Source organism: Cucurbita pepo, chromosome 2 (genome assembly GCF_057944985.1).
Source record: "Cucurbita pepo subsp. pepo isolate OVF chromosome 2, ASM5794498v1, whole genome shotgun sequence".
In the NCBI taxonomy this organism is placed as follows: domain Eukaryota; kingdom Viridiplantae; phylum Streptophyta; class Magnoliopsida; order Cucurbitales; family Cucurbitaceae; genus Cucurbita; species Cucurbita pepo.
In genome coordinates this window covers 2,366,439-2,390,147 of record NC_141799.1, presented here as the reverse complement: position 1 = coordinate 2,390,147, position 23,709 = coordinate 2,366,439, and the positions used below count along the sequence as shown (strand labels likewise).

At 37.5% G+C, this 23,709-nt stretch overlaps 3 protein-coding genes and 1 long non-coding RNA gene across 6 annotated transcripts; 2 read left to right on the top strand and 2 right to left on the bottom strand.

Annotated features, from left to right (window-relative positions):
• Positions 1–593: 593 nt before the first annotated feature.
• On the bottom strand, positions 594–3,119 carry LOC111788239 (uncharacterized). Its single transcript, XM_023668530.2, has 3 exons — positions 2,280–3,119; positions 1,550–1,829; positions 594–1,126 (listed from the first exon to the last, which is right to left on the bottom strand). The coding sequence occupies exons 1-3, from the start codon at positions 2,595–2,597 to the stop codon at positions 750–752; spliced, it is 975 nt and encodes a 324-aa protein (XP_023524298.2). The 5' UTR covers positions 2,598–3,119; the 3' UTR covers positions 594–749.
• Positions 3,120–4,115: 996 nt separating this feature from the next.
• On the bottom strand, positions 4,116–7,886 carry LOC147793370 (uncharacterized). The gene is made up of 5 exons (XR_015419995.1): positions 7,563–7,886; positions 7,239–7,422; positions 6,640–6,754; positions 6,259–6,394; positions 4,116–5,726 (listed from the first exon to the last, which is right to left on the bottom strand). It is a non-coding gene; the product is annotated as an uncharacterized LOC147793370 (long non-coding RNA).
• A 1,339-nt stretch (positions 7,887–9,225) lies between these two features.
• LOC111788080 (uncharacterized) lies at positions 9,226–15,633 on the top strand. Of its 3 annotated transcripts, none has more exons than XM_023668248.2 (5): positions 9,226–9,485; positions 9,657–12,163; positions 12,346–14,028; positions 14,169–14,421; positions 14,551–15,633. In XM_023668248.2, exons 2-5 carry the CDS (start codon positions 9,695–9,697, stop codon positions 15,111–15,113), a joined length of 4,968 nt encoding a protein of 1,655 aa, XP_023524016.2. In that variant the 5' UTR covers positions 9,226–9,485; positions 9,657–9,694; the 3' UTR covers positions 15,114–15,633. The 3 variants fall into 3 exon arrangements, with proteins under 3 accessions (XP_023524016.2, XP_023524017.2, XP_023524015.2); XM_023668249.2 differs by having other exon boundaries at positions 9,226–9,489; XM_023668247.2 differs by having other exon boundaries at positions 9,226–12,163.
• Positions 15,634–16,532: 899 nt separating this feature from the next.
• Positions 16,533–23,422, top strand: LOC111788126 (uncharacterized). Its single transcript, XM_023668341.2, has 14 exons — positions 16,533–16,694; positions 16,936–17,053; positions 17,922–17,983; positions 18,129–18,216; positions 18,288–18,349; positions 18,426–18,522; positions 18,817–19,239; positions 19,446–20,018; positions 20,128–20,286; positions 20,358–20,465; positions 20,602–20,661; positions 21,507–21,579; positions 21,688–21,733; positions 22,942–23,422. The coding sequence occupies exons 2-14, from the start codon at positions 16,955–16,957 to the stop codon at positions 23,075–23,077; spliced, it is 1,986 nt and encodes a 661-aa protein (XP_023524109.2). The 5' UTR covers positions 16,533–16,694; positions 16,936–16,954; the 3' UTR covers positions 23,078–23,422.
• The last annotated feature ends 287 nt before the right edge of the window (positions 23,423–23,709 follow it).

Below are 23,709 nucleotides of genomic sequence, written 5' to 3'. Positions count from 1 at the left end.
TCGAGAAAAAACAATGCATGACAATTGTACCTACGACAAATACACAATAAGAGTTGAATTACGACCTCGACGGAGACGCTATGTAATTTTCTGCAACCTAATATAGCACTAACCTTATTCACATGAGAAGCAATGCCAAAATTTAGAAACTATTTATTTATATCCTGCAAGGCATAGTTTTCGTACCATTGGTGTGGCATTTAAAAACAAGACAGGCAGCAGCCCATGATTTTGAGCCTCTAGCTGTCCTCTCGGTTGATGCATTGTTACCTAAAAACAGTTCATTATGCTGAACAATACAAACACTTGATGAACATTATAAAGTAGCTGACTTACTAAAAAAACAACATGATTTATAACCTCCCACCACCTTCCTATGTTGGATAATTCCTGACTAGGCACCTTAAGAACAAGATCATAGCATACCCAGAACCTTGAACAAATTCAAGCAATCAATTTCAGAAAACGGAGTTCTAGAATCTAAACGAGCGGGAGATAAGACTCATAATACAACTACAAGCTGAACCTACATAGTGAAATTGACAAGAAAAGACATATGATCAGACACAAGGGATCTAGAAAGGAAAAAGAAAAGAGTGAAATTCCCGGAATCCATTTTAATACAACTAATGCCACTGTCCACAAAACAAGATTTGAGAGCCCAGAGAGATTATTCTGCATTGCTTGTACAAACAATGAGAAAGATATGTCCAGTTATAGACGCAAGGAAAAAAAACAATAGCACTTTTTTACCGCACAGGCTGTTGGTTGTAATGGTTCTTATCTTTCTTTTTGGCGGCTGCAAGTCTTGCACTCCTTGCTGCAGCCTCAAGAGCAGCAGCTTTGGAAGAAGAGTCCATCTCTTTGCTAGATTTCTTCTTCTTCGCGGATGTTACCTTCTTAAGCCGCTCCTTAACATCGACTGCCGAAGCGTCTTCCTCTGCATTACCATTGCCAGCAGGTTCGTCTGGTCCGGTGTTAACATCGGAATTGTTTCGCTGATCCTGGTCTTTAACCTCCTTCTTTTCCTTCTTCTTCTTCTTCTTAGCACTTTTGGACTCTGAAGGGGCATTTTCCTTTTTTTCCCCATCTCCATTGATTTCTCCTTCTCTCTTTTCTTGTACATCTAAAAAATGCCAGATAAAACAAAAAACAAAAACTTTTCAGACATGGTCTTGCAACCTTCTTAATCCATTGTAAGAGGTAGAATGGTTGAATAATTATAACAAGACTGAAGAAGACCAAAGCAGGACAGTCACAACCATCTAACACATTGGTACGAATTCGCAATCGGTACATATTCAGCAGCTAGCTGTCAATGGTAGACAAACAAGGTGTTAACAACACCACAACTTGGTTGAGATATTTGTAGGGTTCCATACCCATATCTGCTCATTCTTGTTGCCATTTGAAACAAAACTTTCACAAGAGCTAGTCGAGCTAGTCGAGTAGGGCTATGAACTATTAGATCGATAAACATAGAAAGACAAATAGGAAGGAAGAAAAAACAATACAGCATAACGTTTGAAACAACCAAAAAACATATTACCACGTGACTCATCTTGACCGTTGCTGTCTTTCTGGCTTACTCCAAAATCAGCCAGAAGGGCATCAAGTTCAGCAAGCTCTTTCTTCTTCCTTTCCTTCTTGGAAAGTTGCCTCTCAGCCTCCTTTGGTGCCACAGAGGCTTCAGGAGCGTTCTTCACAGCTGGTTCAGGATGCACAGGTACCTCTGGTTCATGCTCATTCTCGTGATCGTGATCGTGATCATGCTCATCTTCAAGATCATAATCAACTTCATCCAGGATGTCATCATCACTCTCACTCTCCTGCAACCCAACATAGTCGTAGTTAGACGGATTGCCACAGCAATAAAAAAAATTATGGGCATTCCTACAAGCACATTTCTCACACATTTTATTCAACAAGATCGTATGCTTTGCCTGTCCTCCGTATATACTAATATGTAAACAACTTTCAAGGTTCAACGAACAAAAACATTGCTATAAAATAATGACAATCACTATATAAAGCAATCCTATTATCCCATACTCTTCACAGCATTATCTCCAAGACATATTATGACACTAGAATAAAATTACGGTCAGCAAACCAACTCAATCAAATTCAACATGCATAGACACTCAGAGGAGCTGCAAATTAGTCGTCTAAACTAGCAACAAACGAAGGAATAACATGGATGCAAATAAGCTAATAAAATTCAGACAAGCTCTTCAGCATTTATCAGAAGGGTACGCAAGAATTAAATAATTCTCCACCTCTACATTGCCCAGCTTCTCCTTGCTCCCATGAGCATCCGAAGAGCCCCACACAGCCTGAGGAGGAGCAGTCGTGGCATAATAATCGTCATCATCTTCATCATCAACATCAGCCCATGATTTGGAAGTCAATGGAGCTGGTGCCCAAAAAACCTGAGGTTCAGGTTCCTTAGCCTGAGCCGACTGGGACTTAGACGACCCTTTATTCTTGCGTTCCTTGTCAGACTTCTTCTTCTTCCTGAGAGTTTCGAGGGCTGCAAAAACATTAGTGTTGTTGATAACCAAAGAACCCTCGTCCCTCCTGCTTCCTCCGACCATTTTCAAACAAACAGATCAACCAAAGCGACACAAAAACAATGAAATCGTAAAAACGGAGGACGGATTTCTAAACTTCCACGAACTAAAACAATTCAACAAGAACTTTATTGGCGAAACCAAATCTCCGAGCAGCAAAATTGAATCATACAACGCTCAATTAGGTCCGACGAAGATTTACAGACAAATATAAAACAATAAATCGCCAAAAAAAAACCTCGGCAACAACAAAAACAAAACCGATGCAAACTTCTGGATTGATAGATCAAAGATTTGCGACAGATTTAAAGGTAGGCGAACAGAAAATTAGGGTTTCAGACTCTGCACAAGATAAAGATGAAAGATAACAAACAAAACTACTAGAGAAAGGAGAATTGAAGATTTGCTCGGTTCTGTGATAAAAATGGAAGATAAAACCGGTGGATTTTACGTTAAACAAAGAGGGGATTGGATTGGTGTAGGGCAAAACGGAGGAGACGATAACGTAATGGGAGAGGAAGATGAAAGAGGAGATTTTATATGGGTGCATTTTCGAAATAAGGGCCTAAATTTTGTTCAATTTGCAGTTAGGGTAAATTTTTATTCTTATTTTATTTATTTATTTTATTTTTATTATTATTATTATTATTTTACAAAATCCTGATTTTTCTTGAAACTGCCGAAGGCGGTGCCCGTGTGTATCGACATGTCGAAGTTTCTTGATCATCAATACGTCGTCGTTTTCTTAAAAATATAGAATTTTTTTTTTTTTCTTTTTCTATGGTCAGATTTTACGTTTTTTATTCGTAGGTTGTTGACGATTTTTTTTTTAATATTTTAGGAATGTAATTAAATTTATGTTTTCGTAAAACTTTTTATGAAATTGGATGGAAATAAGAGGAAATTCTCGATTATAAATTATTTTTCATTTAATAAATTTTAAGATAATTTATATTTAAATTATTAACTTCCAATTAAATATTTTATCTTAAAACTTTATGGTGTTTGATTTGTTTTTTTTAATCATATCTTTATCAATGTATTTGTAATGAATTAGCTTTTGTTTGTATCATTTATTTAAAAAAAAAAACTTAAATGTATGATTGAATTTTGAATTTATATTTTATTTAGTCCCAAAATTTAAAAGACTCACATTTTTTATTTTTGAGATTTAAATTATGTTTATATATAGTTATTGACATTTAAAAGTTACATCTTAATTACTTGAAAGTTTGAATTTGATTTCTAAATAGTCCCTAAAATTTAAAATTGGTGTCTATATTGGTTTGAACTATAACCCGGAAAAGAACCAAATTTCGTAAACACTACAGAGAAGAATGAAAAGAATATCTTATCGAGGCAATCGTATTTGCTTCGGTAGATATGTCATTCAAGCACTTGAACTCACTCGGATCACATCTAGATAAATCGAAGAGGGACGAAGGACAATGGCACAAAATGCATGACGCAGCGGAAAAATATGCGTACGTATATGGAATTGAAAATTAAAGAAACGTTAACCTGCAATACAAAACTTTAACAAAACTTTAAAAAAATAATAATAATATAATTCAAATGATGTAACAACCCACTAGGAGTTATCCTCTTTGGCTTTCCCTCAACGCTTTAAAACGCTAGGAGAAAGTTTCTAGCCCCTTGTAAATGATGTTTTGTTCTCCTCCCAACTAATGTGGGACATCACAATCCACCCCCATTCGGGGCCCAGCGTCCTTACTGGCACACCGCCTGTGTCTACCCCCTTTCGAGGAACAACGAGAATGCTGACACATCGTCCGGTGTCTAGCTCTGATACCATTTGTAACGGCCCAGATCCACCGCTAGTAGATATTGTCTTTTTTGGGATTTTCCTTTCGAGCTTCCCCTCAAGATTTTAAAACGCGTCTGCTAGGTGAAGGTTTTCACACCCTTATAAATGGTACTATGTTCTCCTCCCAACCAATACGAGACATCACAAATGAAACATTTAAATAAATTGGACTAATTTCAGGTATGAATCCAATGGTTCAATTTTGAGACCAAGAAACATAGGTGTTTTGAATATTATTAGTACAGTAAGATTAATTAATTTTGTACAGCAAAAAAAATATATTACCAAAAGTTCTCAAAAATATGTATGTGCAACATCAAATCAATCTAAATAAAGGTATTTCTATGCATAAACTAATCCTTTTAATTTAATGAAAAAAATTGGGGAAAATAATAAATCAATTTTTTGGTCTACTGGTGGTTCCAAGTGGGTTTTTTAGTTCCTAAGCAGCTATTATGAGTTGATCTAGTTGTCTTATCGCTACGAAAAAATGAGAGGTAATAAGTTCAATTCATGAAGGTCATTTACCTAGAACTTAATATGTTATATCTTTTCACGTTAACCAAATGTAATAGTAAGATAAGACGGTTGTCCAAGATTAGTTCAAGAATTTGGGCCTCACAATCATTAGCCAATATGCTTTTCTCTCATGCCTTTCTATTCGATATTCTAGTGTCCTAGGCATAGAGGAACCACACCAATCCATCCCGAACTTGGTGGTTAAACTAAATAGCTCGACGCCAGGATGATAAAAAGCTTAATACCTCTAATTCTTATTATTTTTCAATATTTAATATGAAAAAAAAATGAAAGATAAGGATAAGACGGTTGTCCTCTAAGATTAGTTCAATTGTAGATAATCTGACTTGAACACTCGAAAATAGAAATTAACTCACAAATAGATCTAGTTTCAGCAATGTTTGAAACCAAGCTCTTCCATTGGTTTGGAGTTTCTAAGTATGCTAGATTAAAAGCTTCTTCTTGGTGTTATCTTCCAAAGTGTTCTACAACTTTTTCATTTCTAAGATTTTGTTTTGATTTGAGATGATTTTATCTTTCCTATATAATGTTGTCTTATTTTCTCTCCCAAGTAGAGTTGTATCTCTTGAGCATAGACTCTTTTCATTTCTAGAACATAAAAAAACTAGTAGAATGGTGTTGTAGTATGTAGAATATTTACCAGAGTAAAACGGAAGGACAGTTCTCCTCACCAAGCGACTGAGATTGCAGCTAATTGAACCCATAAATTTCAAACAGCTTCAGTGCTTCACCTCTGCTCAGCAACCATGTTCAAGAATGGCTGACTGATGTCTCTACCAAAGCATCTGGTTTCATTCAAATTGATACCGATTCATCTTTGAACGAGAAAAGAATTCTTCAACTAAGACAAACGTATATAATAAAATTAAAAACTAAAATTCCAGCAAGGAAATGATCCTGGGTTTATAAGCTAGGAATACATATTCATTGGTATGAGGCTTTTTGGAGAAGCCCAAAACAAAACTACGAGAGCTTATGTTCAAAGTGGACAATACCATACTATTGTGGAGAGTTGTGATTTCTAACATAGGTCTGTTCTATGCAAAATTTTATAACTAGGGGGAGTATAAATGTAACGGCCCAAGTCCACCGCTAACATATATTGTCCTCTTTGGACTTTTCCTTTCGGGTTACCACTCAAGGTTTTTAAAACGTGTCTGCTAGTGAGAGGTTTCCACACCCTTATAAAGGGTGTTTCGTTCTCCTCCCCGACCAATGTGGGATCTCACAATAAATCACAGACATCCCTCGATTTATAGCTTACAATTATATATCGATATTCATTATGAGATTGACGAAAAGAGGACAAAAGTATACCTGCTTTATTTCAAGTGAAGCGAGCTGATATGCAATTTGTAAGTCTTTAATCATGTCCACAAACAAAATCCATTCATTGGCAGGGAATGCATAATGTTCAGCAACCGCTCTAATGAGCTTCCAAGTTCTTCGTCATCTGAACAGCATATTGAGTTTATCGGTATCAAATCCAATCTAAAGTGGAAGGAATACAAGTTTTGTCCTCACCTCTCTCCTATCCCTCTCTCCTATCAAAAGATTGCTGGGAGAGGAGTACCACATCGGCTAATCAAGGAGTTGATCATGGGCTTATAAGTAAGGAATACATTTTCATTGATATGAGGCCTTTTTGGAGAAACTAAAAGCAAAGCCAAGAGAACTTATGTTCAAAGGGGACAATACCATTGTGGAAAGTCGTGAGTCCTAACATCTCCCATGACATTGACTTCTTTTTAACCACCATTAAATTGCTCATTACCAATGGTCATCAACAGCGGTGCTTGAATGAACATCATTCCTGGAGATGGAAATGAAAAATGGAGGTCAACAAATGCAAAATTGTACCAAGTAATCATATTCACCGTGGAAATGCTGTCAACTCCTGCATTTCCTTGGAATAGACATGAACCAAAGCCCTGTGTTCCACCAACAATTTAACTCTCTGAATGTTTTGTCATACATGCCAAGCAATTGCATAATCTTTCACATACAACATGATAGAAAGAGATTAAATAAGGAAGAGCCATTGCATGTCCTCAAGGTTTTCTTCAAGGTATAAAGATCTATAATAAGTCCAGCACACTTCACAGTTAACACACTTCAATACAGATTAGGACCAGTTCTATACTCCATCTACGATCCAAGTAATCATTTCACGACTCTAATATTCGAACCAATAAGTTGTGATAAATTCAATCCTTGATAAGCCCCGCATGTTGGATCAATGAATAATCGAATTACTAGGCACGACATATCTGAATTGCAGAGTTTGAACTAAATACCTTCAAGTAAGCTTTTACTAATTCCCCACTCCTGCAGCCGAGCTCCATAACATAAACATGACCACAGTCTTGTCACTGAATACAAACCAGACTAAACCAACTTTTCCTGCTGGTTTAACCGAGTAGAAGGGTCATCCACCTAGCGATCGCAAACTATCGCTCCCAAACTCACAAAGAGACACAACTGCCGAATATCAAATTTTTAGATAGCCATATGATCCTTCGATTTTAGAGGGGATTTGGAAAATAATACTTCAAGTAATTGCTTCCTCTAGTAGGCAATCAAACGTATCGTGACTGAGCCAAAGATTACACTGAACATACCTCCATTATTGTCCACTGTTTCTTCTTCTCCAATAAATAGATCCTGGATCTTCGCAGTTGAGATTCACACGAAATCGATACGACGTCAAACTGTTCCGACCGAACAGGCACGATTCCCGATTCCAGCCATCAGCATACGAATCTCTTGCTAACCAAACAAACGAGAGCCTCATCAGGCGCAGCTGGAGTGCAGTTGACTGGACTTTACCGGCGGGATGTGAACGCAGCGGTGGAAATTTTTTCAACGGCTACGTAGGAACGGAGACGAATGCCGGGAGAATGTGGGGTTGGATTAGATGCGCCGCGGGTTAAAGAAAATGGCGCGCATTGTTGGTTCGGAGTTTGTCACTTTTTTTTGTTTTTTTGTTTTTTTTTTTTAATTTAAATTTTGTATTTTATATCCTAAAACTACCACAAAAAAAAAAAAAAAAAAGTGTGATAGAATTTTGACTAATTAAAAAAATTAATTTTAAATCTAATACTCGAAACTAAAATTTTATATATAATTAGTGAATTTCAAAATATATTATGAATTTATTAGAAATTAAATTAAAATGTTAAATGAATCCTTTGAAATATATATATATATATATATATATATATATAACTTTATTATAATTTAATAATATAATCCTCGAGGATTCATATCCAATTAGGGACCCGACCTTGTGGACAAAATGGACGTTTATAGTTATAATTCAATTATCTCGTAGTATACATCAATATTTGACTTACTTTTTTTTTAGTTCAACACGGTAGGTAATATCATGGTATCCATTAAATTAGACTTAAATTGCAATATTTAATTTGTATATTAATTAAAGTTTAATACAATTAAAATTAAGCTTTAATAGACGTTTATATCTGTTTTGTTTACCTACTCGAGAATTCACCAATTTCTTACTATTTCTCTCGGACCCCACCCGTTAATTTTAACTAGAATTTTAGTTAAAGCGAGCGTAATTCAACGGTTATATATATCAAATTAACAAAATATATAAATATTAAAATAAAAATTTAAAGATAAAAAAGTGCACGAAAAATAATTTATTCAACAATTAATTAATTATGGCAAATTCACCGTTTGTCACTTTGTACTGTTATTTATGAAGTTAAAAACTATCACCACAACCGCCTACAGCGCGTACGAAACACGCGCTCTCTCGAAGTGCGACCGAATAAAACTTGTCCACGTTTCAAAAGCTCAACGCGAGTACTACATTTAGCGATTGGAATTTCCGGCGCCTCTGAGCTAAAATCTTCGTGGTATTTTCGAAATAATTTTGAAAATCAAGGGCAAACTAGTTTCCCTTAGAGGAAATAGCTTATTTGTTGTTTTTTTTACGTTAAACGGAAAACTTTTGAAAATGGGTTAAACGAAAACTTCACTGAAGTCGTGCCTTCTTTGAACTCACAAATGAATTTGAATCTTGGCCGTCCAAGTTTGGAGGATGTATCTTGGCCGTTGATATTCTCCATGATGACCGGCGGAATTGCGAGCTGCATTAAATCATTGAAGGCACGGAAGCAGGATAACGAGATTGCGGCCATAACATTCTAATCCAACGGTCCATATCACGACACATGGCGGATCCAGAACGCTTCACATTTTCAATATATATTATATATATTTTCTTCATATTTATTACCTTTATTTTCTATTTCATTTTTATTAATTTTCGATGTCTAACCCTTCTTCGGGAAATCAAAAAGAAACCCTAGGTCCGTCCGTTTTTCACGGTTAAAATTAAAAAAATTAGGGCAAAAATTCAAAAATTGCCAAAATTGATTGGGGAAATTGTGGAATCTATTAGGGTTTCGAATGAGATGGCCCGGATTCAAGCCCTAATTTACCTGTCGGGTTTATGATCAGCACGGTTCGTAGACCAAGGGATTTTTTTTTTCGCGGTTCAATCAATCGAGGTAGGTATGCGATTTTTCATTGTCTTTTAAATTTGTTCATAAGTTTTGGTTTATCCGAATCCATCGGAGATTACTATGAATGCATGGATAATTGGATGTGATCGCTTTGCGAGTACGTTTGACGATGATTTTCGTTTTGTCAATTTTTTTGGCGTGGTTTCGGTGACACAGATCTGAGAAATGTTTATATGCATGTACAATGATGGAACATGAAAATTGGGGGTTTCTGGATTGGGAGTTTTCGTTTGGGGAAGTCGATGGAAAATAGTTTAGAATACTCACATGGTACTGATACACCAAAGAAATCGAGATCTTTGGATCTCAAGAGTTTATACGAATCAAAAGTGTCTAAAGAGGTTCAGAATGAGAGCTTAAAGAGAAAGGTCCGGGCGGAGAATGGTGATGAGCAGAGGAACGAGAGGAGAAATAGGAAAAAAGTGTCCCTCAGTAATTTCAGTAGTATTTATAGTAGGAGCAGGAAGAGTTTGCATGAAGTTTATGATGATGAACTAGGTTCAAGTGGGCATGATTCAAAAAAGGCCTTGAAGTCAGACTCAAAGGAGAAGTTAAATAGCAGTAGTGAGTGTAACAAAGTTTCACTTATTTTGAATGATGATGTTATGCAAATTCCAAAGCGTAAGAGAGGTGGATTTGTTAGGAGGAAAAAAATTCTTGGTGGTCAGATTTTGAAACCATCTGGGCAATTGGATGGTAAAGCTGCTATTGTTGATCAGATTGCTAAATCTAGTGCCAAAGATCCAAGTGATCTGGTGGAGTGCTGTAAGACTAATAGAAAGCCAGGGTTTAAAAGTTTAAAGGAGAAAGAGCAAAGTGAGTTGAGCTCAACTCAGCATCCGAAGAGAGGAGATGGACATGCTGATCCATTAGTTAGAGAAAATCAATCGAGTTCCACTTTGCATTTGAAGGAGGAAGGTGAACATATTGAACATTCGGTTGTAAAACCTGTCAGTCTGTCATTCAAAAAATCACAAAAGAATTTTGGGAGAAGAAAGATTTCTGCATCTGGGAGAAAACGTAATTCAAAAGAGGGTGAGGCATCTATATCACATTCTACTAAGCGACGTGATGGCTGCCTGGAAGATGATGAAGAGAACCTTGAGGAGAATGCTGCTAGAATGTTATCATCAAGATTTGATCCAACTTGTACTGGGTTTTCTTCAAACGTGATGGGTTCTTTGCCACCAGCGAATGGGTTTGTTAGCCATGGTCTTAAGCCTCTAGCAGATTTGGAATCTGCATCAGTTGATTCGGCCGGAAGAGTACTGAGGCCTAGGAAGCAACGAAAAGAAAAGAAAAGCTCACGGAAAAGACGCCATTTTTATGAAATTTTATTAGCAGACTTGGATGCAGTTTGGATATTGAACAGGAGGATCAAAGTCTTTTGGCCTTTGGACCAAATCTGGTACTATGGGCTTGTGAATGACTATGATAAAGAAAGGAAGCTTCATCATGTCAAATATGATGATCGTGATGAAGAATGGATTGATCTTCAAAATGAAAGGTTCAAACTGTTGCTGCTTCCTAGTGAAGTTCCTGGTAGGGAAGACCGTAGGAAGTCGGTGATGGGAAATAATCCTGCTAATGAGAAAAGGGAATCAAGATCCAGGAAGGGGAAAGAAACGAACGCTCCAAAGGATGAATGCAATACTGGTAGCTTTATGGATTCTGAGCCAATCATCTCTTGGTTGGCTCGATCTACTCAACGTAATAAATCATGCCCCTCTCATAGTTCAAAGAGGCAGAAAAACTCCAGCCTATTTTTAAAATCGGGGTCCCAGGCAATTGAAAGGCCTCATTCAGGATTGCCAGAAAGATTAGGAGATATGGATGGGTTAGAGAAGTCTACTTCGGAAATCACCACTTGTTCAAAGACTTGCAAACTTCCTATTGTATATTTTAGGAAAAGGTTCCGCAACATAGGCACTGAAATGTCTCATAAGCATGAGACAAGTTATGCCTCTAGAAGAACACATTCTCTTGCTTCATTTTTTTCTAATGTTGGTGAAATCGACGATGTGGAGGAATCAGATATCTCTCCCAGAAGGTCGGAAGCACTCAGGTTGCTATGGTGTGTTGATGATGATGGGTTATTACAATTGGATATTCCAGCGATGGAAGTCGGGCAGTTGAGGTTTGAGTTAACCATCCCAGAATATTCATTCTTGAATATGACTTCAAGTGCAGAAACATTTTGGTTATTCCATTTGTCAATGCTCATCCAACATGGTGCATTGACGTTAACATGGCCAAAGGTTCAATTAGAGATGTTTTGTGTAGACAATGTGGTTGGGTTGAGATTTCTCCTGTTTGAAGGTTGCTTGATGCAGGCAGTGGCATTCATTTTCCTGGTCATGAAAATGTTTCGGCAACCCAGCAAACAGGTAAGGTATGCTGATTTTCAAGTTCCCATGACCTCTATCAGGTTCAAATTCTCGTGCCTTCCGGATATCGGAAAGCAGCTTGTGTTTGCTTTCTATAACTTTTCAGAAACAAAAAATTCCAAGTGGCTTCACTTAGACTGCAGGCTGAAGAAGTATTGCTTACTCACCAAGCAACTTCCATTGACTGAATGCACCTACGATAATATCAAAAGGTTTCAAAATTGCACAAGTCAGTTCCATACATCTCCATTTTGTGGCGAGTGTTCCTCTATCAAGGTACTTGTTTATTCTACATTGTTTTTTTTTTTTTTTACGTTCTTTTATTTTTGGTTATGCTATCAACTATACTGTTGTCCAAGCATGTTACAAGGTTTCTAATATACCTTCACTTCCTCTGTATTTTCGACGCCAGATATTTCATCTCGTAGTAACTTCTTCAGTGTTTCTTCTTTAATCAGGGCACACAGAAGATTAGTAGTCTTGGTATCAACCACAAAGGAGATGCAGGCGAGAACAATGGTCATTCTAATTTGTGTTCTAATGAAACCAACAAAAAATTTCCTGCTTTTGCTCTTTCTTTTACTGCTGCACCTTCCTTTATGCTGAGTTTGCATCTCAAGCTGCTTATGGAACAGTGTGTGGCTCATTTAAGTTCGCTACATCAGGATTCAGGCAAGCGTGCAGAAAATTTTGGTAGGTTAACTGTGGACAACGTGTGTATGAATGACTGTGCCAATAATCTTAGTACCTCGTCAAAGGCATTAGGTAGACGGAACTTGTGTGCTCGGTCAGATTTAGGGACTGGTCTCTCTGACTGTGAGGAGGGAGGTTCCTCCCGGTATAAAAGAAGTCGTCTTGTTGCTGAAACGTGTGTAGGGTCTCACGATTCGGACAAGGCTAGAAATGATGTAAAGAAGCGGATGCGATCTTCGGGGAATGACAAATCAGAGAAAGCAATGGCTTTACCTAATGTGGCAAGATCTGATAATGGTTCTGATTCATTTTTGAATGACCTCAGTGTTGAGATTCCATCATTTCAGCCGGTGGATGGGGAGTTGCACAATGCTCAGCTATCTATGGATGTAGCATGGAATGTGAATTCTGGCATCATTCGCAGCCCTAACCCCACTGCACCACGAAGCACATGGCATCGAAATAAGAATAACTCATCATCATTTGGATTGGCCTCACATGGATGGTCGGACGGAAAGGATTTTCTGAACGGTTTGGGAAATAGAACTAAGAAACCACGAACTCAGGTTTCTTACATGTTACCTTTTGGAGGTTTAGATTATGGCTCAAAGAACAGAAACTCTCATCCTAAAGCAACTCCTTACAAGCGAATCAGAAGGGCTAGTGAGAAGCGGTCGGATGCAGCTAGAGGTTCCCAAAGAAACTTAGAATTGCTATCATGTGATGCAAATGTGTTGATTACAACTGGTGATAGAGGATGGAGAGAATGTGGGGCAAGAGTGGTATTAGAGGTCTTTGACCATAATGAGTGGAAACTTGCTGTGAAACTTTCAGGAATTACCAAATATTCTTACAAGGCTCATCAATTTTTGCAACCCGGATCTACGAATCGGTATACACATGCTATGATGTGGAAAGGAGGAAAGGATTGGATCTTGGAGTTTCCAGATCGAAGCCAGTGGACGATATTCAAGGAGTTGCATGAGGAGTGTTACAATCGAAACATTAGATCAGCGTCCGTTAAGAATATTCCAATTCCTGGCGTTCGCTTGATAGAAGAAAATGATGAACATGTAGCAGAAACTGCATTTATGCGAAATCCTTCCAAGTACTTCCGGCAGGTAGAAACAGACGTTGAAATGGCTTTGAATCCAAATCGTGTCTTGTATGACATGGATAGTGATGACGAGCAGTGGATCAAGGATGTTCAAACTTCTTCAGAAGTTGACTCTAGTAGCAGCTTGGGAGAGGTGTCGAGTGAGGTGTTCGAGAAAACGATGGATGCTTTTGAGAAGGCTGCATACTCTCAGCAACGTGATGAGTTCATAGATGACGAGATTGCAGAGGCAGTGAACGAAACTCTGGTGTCGGGTTTGACGAAAGGGATCTTTGAGTATTGGCAGCTGAAAAGGCGACAGAAGGGAATGCCTTTACTTCGACATCTTCAGGTAGCTTTTAGGTCTCTTCACATTCATGCATATTATGAGTTCTCTGCCTTTTCTGCACCTTCCTTGCTCGTGCTGCTGCGTCGATATAAATAAAAAAATACACGAAAACAACTATTTACAATAATCGTTTCTTTTTTCAGCCGCCTCTTTGGGAAACCTACCGACAGCAACTAAAAGATTGGGAGTCTACAGTCAACAAAAACAACACCAATTCCTGCAACGGATATCACGACCCGGCATCAATCGAGAAACCGCCCATGTTTGCTTTCTGTTTGAAACCCCGAGGCCTGGAAGTTTCCAATAAAGGCTCTAAGCAACGGTCGCATAGGAAGTTTTCAATGGCTGGTCATAGCAATTCCATCACCTATGATCAGGATGGATTGCATGGTTTTGGTAAATTCTACTGTCCACTTTTACCTGATTCATCTAGTTTTCGTTGTTTATCCCGAGCGATTTTACAACGAACTTCTAACGAACTCTCTTGACTTAGGCTTTACAATTTGAATTGTTTTGTTGTTTCAGTTAGAAGATTGAATGGGTCTGCCCTTGGGGATGATAGGATGGTCTATATAGGCCATAACTATGAGTTTTTGGAAGATTCTCCTTTGATTCACACATCATCGAGCTTATTTTCGCCACGACTCGAAGGTGGCATTTTGAGTAACGATGGGTTCGAGAGGAATGTTCTACCGAAACTTCACAAGACCAAGTCCAGAAAATATGGAGCTTCTCCATATGAACCTATGATGGCATCTTCTTTCAATCAGAGAATGGTTGGAAAGAGAGATGGGTTAAATAGGTGGAACAATGGTTATTCCAAGTGGTCAAGCCCGCTACGTTATCGGTTCGATGGATCACAAAGGCAAATTCTCGAACAGTTGGAAGGTTCCGACCTCGACGAGTACAGGTTCCGTGATGTATCTGGTGCTGCTCAGGAAGCACGCAACGTCGCCAAGTTCAAGAGAGAAAAGGCCAGACGATTACTAATCAGAGCAGACCTCGCAATTCATAAGGCAGTGGTTGCTATCATGACTGCTGAAGCAATGAAAGCTGCATCCGAGGACGACCCTAACGGCGATGGATAGAAAAGTGAAGAAAACCCGAATCCCGACTACCCCAACGTCTCCCATTGCTCAAGCTCACCGATATATCCACCCACATGGCAAGCGGATTAGGTTCGACGACTTCGTTAGCAATGGGTACTGCCCTTCCCCCTCGATATTGTGCAGATTCAATATCGAACGTCTGGCACGACAAACTCGAGCGATCAGTGACGAGAATTCGTTGCTACAGCCTCACCGTCCGACAAGGAAGGCTTCGTGTAAGCCAGCATGATCGTTAGTGATCAGATTTTGGGGGTATGACATTATTTGTACAGTTTTTAACCCTCAGCTTCTAAAGTGTTCCATCCATGAAATGAGAATCTTAGATAAAGAATACATGATGTGTTCAATGCCATTGCATATTTCTGTGTATATAGAAACTCACTGTTTATGCCACAATTTTTGAGGTCTACACAAACAATTGTTGATTGTAAATTATTGATCATATCTTGAATTGCAACTTGGTTTATAGTTATGTAATATATTGATTTTTTTTAAGTAATTATTTAGTTTTTCGTGTTTTTATTTTTCGAAATTTATATGTATTTGGTGATAGTCAACGTTTTTTAGTCTAAAGTCAAATCGAAGCGTTTATCTCTAAATTTGACATTTACTCATTTGCTCGAGTTTATCAAACTCTCAAATAAGTCAACATTATTTGTTCTAAAGTCAAATCAAAACGTCTTCTTTATCTTTAAACCCGACATTTACTCCTTTGTTTGAGTTTTTCAAAGTCACAAATAAGTCAACATTATCGATTCTGAAGTCAAATCAAAATGTCTTTTTATCTCTAAACCCAACATTTACTAATTTGCTCGAGTTTATCAAACTCTCAAACAAGTCAATATTATTCGTTCTAAAGTCAAATCAAAATGTTTTTTTTTATCTCTTAACTCGACATTTACTCCGTTTAAGTTTATCAAACTCTTAAATAAGTCAACATTATCTATTCTGAAGTCAAATCAAAATGTCTTCTTTATCTCTAAACCCGACATTCACTCATTTGCTCGAGTTTATCAAACTCTCAAACAAGTCGACATGATTTGTTCTAAAGTCAAATCAAAAGGTGTTTTTTAATCCCTTAACTCGACATTTACTCCTTCATTCAAGTTTATAAACTCTTAAATAAGTCAACATTATCGGTTCTTAAGTCAAATCAAGACGTCTTCTTTATCTCTAAACTCGACATTTACACAAGTTTGAGTAATGATATTTTAAAATTTTGAAAATGATGGTATACTTTTATAAATATTTTATTGCGAGAGGATAATTATGTAATTAGACCTAAGTTACAATTTGTTTACAGGGCCAAAAATTTATTAACCTACCGTTTATAACGGCCTTTCCCTCCTCTCTCTCCGCTTCGCTTTCCCGCCATTGAAGCTCCAACCTACTTTCTCGTATACATGTCTAAACCTAATCCCTCCAATCCTTGTCCCTACTATTCTTTGCGATTCGGCTTGTTTCTCTGTTCTTATTCTCTCTCGCAATTGCGACGTTCGTCAAGGTTCCTTTTGCGCGCATCCTCATGCCATTTCGTTCTTAATTTGCATCCTCGATCAGGTACGTTCTTCTCAAATCGCATTTCTGTACGAGGCATTAATCGAGGAGAGAAGTGAAATTTTGTATAATGAACCGTTCGAGTCTGTTTGGAGGATGTTTTGTTCTGATTGTTACAGCAATCTAGAATTTGTTTTTCTCTCATTTAGAAAGATTGTTTTTCCTGTACTGAAATCGATTTAATTGCTCTTGAATACATGCTTTGTTGGAAGTGACGTTTTTCCTTTTCGGTTTTTTGATGAAGAATATTTGAAGTTTGAAGTATGGCAAGTCGCGTCAAGGAAGAAGAGAAGATTGAAAGGAGCATACGTAATCTTTTGAAACTTCCTGAGAATCGAAGATGTATTAACTGCAATAGTCTGGTATGAGAATTCCTTACCTGTTTTGCTGATCGCTAGAGGAACCAGAAATTAGGAGATTAATAAACTATAACCTGTACTTTTTATCACTAGTCTATTGGGATATTGGGACTCTCATATGTGGTCTGTATTAGGATTGTTGGGAGGAAGTCCCACATTCGCTAATTTAAGGAATGATCATGAGTTTCATCTCGATTGATATGAGACATTTTGGAGAAACCAAAAATAAAGCAATGAGAGCTTATGTTTAAAGTGGACAATATCATATATTGTAGAGATTCGTAGTTTCTAACATAGTATTAGAGTCATGCCCTTAATTTAGCCATGTCAATAGAATTTTTCAAGTGTCGAACAAAGAAATTGCTAGTCTCAAAGGTGTTGTCAAAAGTGACTCATGTGTCGAACAAAGGGTGTACTTTGTTCGAGAGTTTTAGAGAAAGGAGTCGAGCCTCAATTAAGGAGGGACTGTTTGAGGGCTACATAGACCTTAGGGGAGGCTCTATGGTGTACTTTGTTCAATGGGAGGATTGTTGAGGATTGTTGGGAGGAAGTCCCACATGGGCTAATTTAGGAAATGATCATGGGTTTATAAGTAAGGAATACATCTTCATTGCTATGGAACTTCTGGGAAAACCAAAAGCAAAGCCACGAGAGCTTATACTCAAAGTGGACAATATTATATTATTGTGGAAGTTCGTAGTTCTAACCTACCTAACATTATGAACCATTAATGCCTAACATGAGTTGATTCCTGATAATAAATTGATACAGACATTTGATAACATTCATATACCTTCCTTCTGTCCATTGTTGTTATAAATTTTATCTATACCATTTATAGTTCTTGACATTTACATGCATCCTTCAACAGGGACCGCAATACGTATGTACAACATTCTTGACATTTGTCTGTACAAATTGTAGTGGAGTACAGTAAGTATTGAAATGATTGTTTAATTATCTGAATATACGGAAATTCTCAGCATCTTAATTGAATTTGAAAATATATTTTTGGAAATTAGATCAATAGAGATATTTCGCAATTGCTCATCTTGGTTCAATTTCATGATTTTTCCAGTCGTGAATTTACTCACCGAGTAAAGTCAGTGTCAATGGCAAAATTCAAGCCAGAAGAGGTGACTGCTCTTCAAGCAGCGGGAAATGAGGTTAGATGCAGTTCCTTTGAGGTTCACATGTTCTTTCTCATCCATGCTAACTTTAAACTGTCATTACATAGAGAGCTCGGCAAATATATTTGAAAGCTTGGGATCCCCAGCGACATTCTTATCCAGAAAACAGGTTATTAAACTTACTATATATTTGGACCTGCAGTAATTGGCACAGAATTTCTTCTAAATTCTATGATTTCAAGCAGTAATCTCCATCGGCTCCGGGAGTTCATCAAGCATGTCTATGTTGATAGGAAATACTCGGGTGAGAGGGCTGTTGATGAGATCCCGAGGTTGAAACTTGTAAGCTCTCGTGTATACTCATTTTTAACTTACATTTAGCTTGTTGCTGTGCTCTGCATTCATGAATTTGAAATGCTTTTGCTTCCATCGAGCTCATTGATAAAGAGATTGTTTTCAAGTGTATGCAGTCCTCTTGTTTATTTCGTACCTTCATCTTGACATTTTACTTTTTGAGGAAAGTTCCCTTCGCTATTAGCATTTTTTAGCTAAACCAACGCGTCAAATAATTCTATATGCTGGAAACTCCGAGTAAAATCGGTTATACATGTTGACAGAATGTTTCATATAATACAGACTAATGAATCATCCCAAGAAAGGAGAAAGGTTCCTTCATATTATGGTGGATTACAGCCCCAGCAAGATGAAATTCCAAGATCTAGTTCAAAGAGGGAACTCAGGAGTCCAATTTATTACTATGATGAGAGAAGCAGTCCCCGGTATTCAAAAGAAAACTCCAGATATGGAGGCTATAGGAGAAGCCTCACACGCATTGAGGTTGTAGATGACCGGATCAGAGATGACAGAATTGGAAATCGCAAGCTCTCAAATGAAGATTCCAAGCCAACTATCCAGTTAAGTCGCAGTCGAGAAAATTTAGAGAAGTCTTCTCCTGAAGTGTCATGTGATAATAAAGTTACGACGGCCAAAAATGAACCTACCCCAAAAGTTGAGGACGTTAGAACCACTAAAGGGGTGGACGCTGGTGGCTCTGATCAGGTTTGTAGCTGATAAAATGCTGGATACTTGAGTGTTCTTGTTCATTCTGCTTAAGGGTATTATTAGTTCTTGATGTCATTTTTTGCAGTGATATTGTATATTATTGTTCTATATCTTTTTATGCAGAAACTCACCTGTTAGTGTTAGCTTACACTTTAAGTTTTCAAACTTACTTCTTCCTTTATGTTACATTGTCCTGCTACCAGAATGTTGTTCGTGCTAATCCCGTGGAAACTAAACGAGACAATGCAGCGAACTTAATTGATCTTAGTATCAGTTCTGAGCCTTCTGATGTTCCTGTCGTATCACGGACCCAATCGATGCCTTCATCTAATAATGAAAACTTGAAAGTCTTTGAGCCATCTTCAACGACGAAGGCACCAAAATCCACCAGTGCAAATACTTTGGAAGCTTTGATTCTTGAATTATCACTACCATCAACTGGAGCTGATAATAACCCGACTGATGGACCTGGAAATGCTCATGCTCCAGCAACTGTTTCTGGAAGTACTCTTACACCAGAGCTCACTGTGGGGCAGACAGCACTACCAATCAGCATTGATTCTTCTGTAGCTGGGTCTAATGAAAATTTACCATTGCAAACTTCTAATGCAAGTCCTCCGCAACTCACAACCAATAAGGGTGTTGATATTGCACTAAAAGTTAGTAATGGACAACAGCTTCCAAGCACGCACCAACAACAGACTTCTGATCATTCTTCTGCAGATACTGGTTTGATTTCACAGATGACGACTCCAGTTGTTGTTCCAAATTTTGAAGTGAGTTGCCTGATGTGAGTTTCCAATCTGATGAAATTAAGCTCAATTCTGCCTTAAATTTTCTCAACGTATTGCTTCTTTTGCGGCTGCACACGTCTATTTTCTGTAGGGGACTTCTTCATCGAAACCAAATGCACAAGGACATTCAAGTGTTTCAGGTGAAAAGATAGATGCGGATTCAAAACCTGCTCAGGGTACCATCAATAGAGTTGGATCCGAACCTCCATCTTCGGAAAAGAGTTCTGGGGGAAGAAAGGAACTTCCTCTGGTAAGGAGTTAAAATTTTAGTCATTCATTACTTGTGCTTTTCTTTAATGAAATACATACTTTTGTTTGCAGGACCTTTTTACTGCAAACTTCATTCAAGTTCCCACCTCACATCTAGGTTGGCCGACTGCAACTCAACGTGTCATGGGTCAGAACTTGCAGTATTATCCTCCCTCAGGGGTATGTATATATACATCAAGACATAGTGAACTTGCAGTATTATCCTCCCTCAGATAGTGTTGTGTTGTGTTTCTTTCTTCTTTTATTCTTTAAAAAAATATATTATAGGAAGTGAATGTAACATCTTTGTTTGCAGACTGCAAGACCAACAAACCCATTTGATCTAGATGATGAAAGGAGTAGATTTTACACTCAAGTATGAACACTAATCAGGCATTTAATGATTTTTCTCTTTCCCTTTGTTTCGTCCACTAGTAACCTTTTTGCATATTTGTTCTTTTCTTAATCATCCATTCCTTCAACTCGTATCAGACAAATTTAGCAAATATTTCTCATTGAGACGAAAATTTAGTTATAGATTGGAAAAGCAAGAATTTATCCATTTGTATCTGTGTCTAACCTTCATGTGCAAATCTTAGGGTCCATTATATAAATATTGAACCCGAAATGGATGCAGTTTTTCATTCTTGCCATTTAGCCATGAAAGAAAATAAATTAAAATTGATAGTACAGTGATCGTCACTTGCATTGAGTTGCTTTTATCACCCTAGTTGTACACCTAATAATGGCAAGTGATTTTCAAATGTGAATGCTTGGAGGCACCTCCGCAGATTTGAATAGGGACAGACGTGAAATTTAATTTTTGCTGGCCTGAAAGTTGTTGGAATTTGTGGACTATGATTCCTAACATTCTACACTGAGTGCTTAGTAGTGTTAATATTACTTGGGTATCATAGGAGGCTTAGGTTTTTTTTTTGGATATCCTAATTATAGCCAACATCAATTCATTCATGATTGTATTTAGAATTGAGCTCTCAAACATTTAGGTAGTCTACTTTCAGCATAAATTCTAGTAACTTTGCTTTTGGACTTCTCCAAAAGGACTCATACGAATTGAGATGTATTTCTTACTTATAAACCTATGATTATTTTCTAAATTAACTTATGTGGAACCCCCTCCCAACAATCCCGAACATGGTCTTTCCATAGTCTACATATTATTTAAATTTTGATGCTATTTCCTCCCTGCCATCTTTGCAGAGAACTACTAGCATGCCCGCTCGTCCTGGCTTAACTCAGAGTTATTGCTACCAACCCGAAGCTCAGTATTCAGGTAAGATCATTCATAGTTCTCTTCACAATCGCCATCTCCTTCAGCTGCTGTACTTTCAGTCACCTTCAAAGCTTTGAGAGGGCTCATTTTCTTTTAAACAAAACTCAGGTACATTCGTGGGGCAACGGGTTTATGAGAGCACTCCGTCTATGAGGTAAATGCTGTTTATGTGAAAAATTCCATTAGAATTACTTTTCTTCTGCCCTGCTTCAGTTCAGCCATGCTCCCAACATTTGCCTGCTGCTAGGGAACATCTCTCCGTTTGGAATTTCTCTTTAGCCTATGTCATAAAATAGAATTTTAATGTGACATATCCTAAGTCAACTTGTCTACCACATCATGTTGACTTAGCTTATCTAATAAAGGTCAGAGACTCGCACCAACACTCTACTTAATAACAATATTATTGACAAGAGCCGATTAATAAACATTGCATCAATGTTTAATTACATTCTAACTTTTGATCCTATTTTTGTTTAGCTCTGATCATTAAATTAAATATTAAAATGACATTGTTGAGAATGGTTAGGAGGGAGTCCCACCTTGACTAATTTAGGAAATAATCATGGATTTATAAGTAGGGAATACATGTCTATTGGTATGAAGCTTTTGAGGGAAGCCCAAAGCAAAGTCATGAGAGCTTATACTCAAAGTGGATAATATCATACTATCGTGGAGAGTTGTGATTCCTAATAGTCATACCAATTAATTAGTTCTAGTTACTTGTCACATATCCCCTTAATCTTTTATTGAGAACATTTTTGTTATTAACATGATTATAAATAGAAGTTGTGATGTCCCACATTGGTTGGGAGGAGAACAAAACATCATTTATAAGGGTGTGGAAACCTTCCCTTAGTAGACGCGTTTAAAAGCCTTGAGGGGAAGCCCAAAAGAGAAAGTCCAAAGAGGACAATATCTACTAGCGGTGGATCTGGGTCGTTACAAAATGGTATCAGAGCCAAACACCGGACGATGTGTCAGCCTTCTCGCTGTTCTCCGAAGGGGGTAGACACGAGGCGGTGTGCCAGTAAGGACGCTGGACCCCAAAGGGAGGTGGATTGTGATGTCCCACATTGGTTGGGGAGGAGAACAAAACCCCATTTATAAGGGTGTGGAAACATTCCCCTAGTAGACGCGATTTAAAGCCTTGAGGGAAAGTCCAAAGAGGACAATATCTGCTAACGGTGGATTTGGGCCGTTACAGAAATAGTACTGGTATGGTTATGAAGGGTAGTATTCAAAATTTTCTATATCAACATAGTAGTAGAAATTTTTTTACCTTTATCTAAAACACATACATTTTATTAAGATGATGTTAAGGTAAGTGAAATTTAAAAACAATTATTCATGTTAGTGCAGACCGCAGGGAGTGAATAACTATGGAGGAGCCTCCTCAGCAAGTCCATTCAGCTCCTCCAACACACCTCAGCAGCCGAGTAGCAGATATCCAGCACCTAACACAAATCCAAATGCTCGTAATAATCCCTTTGGATAGACGACTTCACAAAGCTTCTGTACGCCTAAATATCAGGTCACCTCCTTCCTATCTCTTCAAAGTGAGTCTGAAAGTTCGGAGTTCATGTACAGATTCCCTCAGATCATATAGAAACTAACCATATGACGCTGATTTTATAAGTTGGTTTAGACCTGATTTATTTTATTTGAGATTATTAATTTTTAAGCGTTAATTCGCATGTTGTTGTAGATTATATATGTCTTCACTTTCTTATGGAAGTTTGTAACCTTGAACATGGTTGCAAAATCCTAAATTGTGGTTATGATCAATGTAAATAAAGTTTGTTTCTTGTTAAAATAAAAATGTGTAAATGACCGTGTGAAATTTGTTTTTTTACGCTCCTTAAAGGAAGGACGAACTGATATTTTGTCGAGTTTAAAGATTTGCACTCTTGATGATATATGTCTTGTTCGATTAAACTATGCTCGAGTCGTTAGCTTGATTTTGATCTCTTTGAAAATGTCTTTAAAAATGAATCCGATTTTGTATTGGTGGGATGATTTTGAAATCAAATCATGTTCTAAAGTAGTTCAATTAACTCATGTTCTTAGGTAGTTCAATTAATTCATACACGATTTTTATTAATTTTTGTTGCAATATGAACTCAATTT

What these genes read in the sequence shown, in the direction of transcription:
- LOC111788080 (XM_023668248.2), top strand. Translation starts at nt 9,695, where the DNA reads ATGAAAATTGGGGGTTTCTGGATTGGGAGTTTTCGTTTGGGGAAGTCG. An exon ending in GCGAGTGTTCCTCTATCAAG is followed by an intron (nt 12,164 to 12,345) that starts GTACTTGTTTAT and finishes TTCTTTAATCAG; the next exon opens with GGCACACAGAAGATTAGTAG. An exon ending in CTTTACTTCGACATCTTCAG is followed by an intron (nt 14,029 to 14,168) that starts GTAGCTTTTAGG and finishes TTCTTTTTTCAG; the next exon opens with CCGCCTCTTTGGGAAACCTA.
- LOC111788239 (XM_023668530.2), bottom strand. Translation starts at nt 2,597, where the DNA reads ATGGTCGGAGGAAGCAGGAGGGACGAGGGTTCTTTGGTTATCAACAAC. An exon ending in AGAAGCTGGGCAATGTAGAG is followed by an intron (nt 1,830 to 2,279) that starts GTGGAGAATTAT and finishes GTTGGGTTGCAG; the next exon opens with GAGAGTGAGAGTGATGATGA. An exon ending in CGGTCAAGATGAGTCACGTG is followed by an intron (nt 1,127 to 1,549) that starts GTAATATGTTTT and finishes GGCATTTTTTAG; the next exon opens with ATGTACAAGAAAAGAGAGAA.
- LOC111788126 (XM_023668341.2), top strand. Translation starts at nt 16,955, where the DNA reads ATGGCAAGTCGCGTCAAGGAAGAAGAGAAGATTGAAAGGAGCATACGT. An exon ending in TTCAAGCAGCGGGAAATGAG is followed by an intron (nt 18,217 to 18,287) that starts GTTAGATGCAGT and finishes GTCATTACATAG; the next exon opens with AGAGCTCGGCAAATATATTT. An exon ending in CATTCTTATCCAGAAAACAG is followed by an intron (nt 18,350 to 18,425) that starts GTTATTAAACTT and finishes GATTTCAAGCAG; the next exon opens with TAATCTCCATCGGCTCCGGG.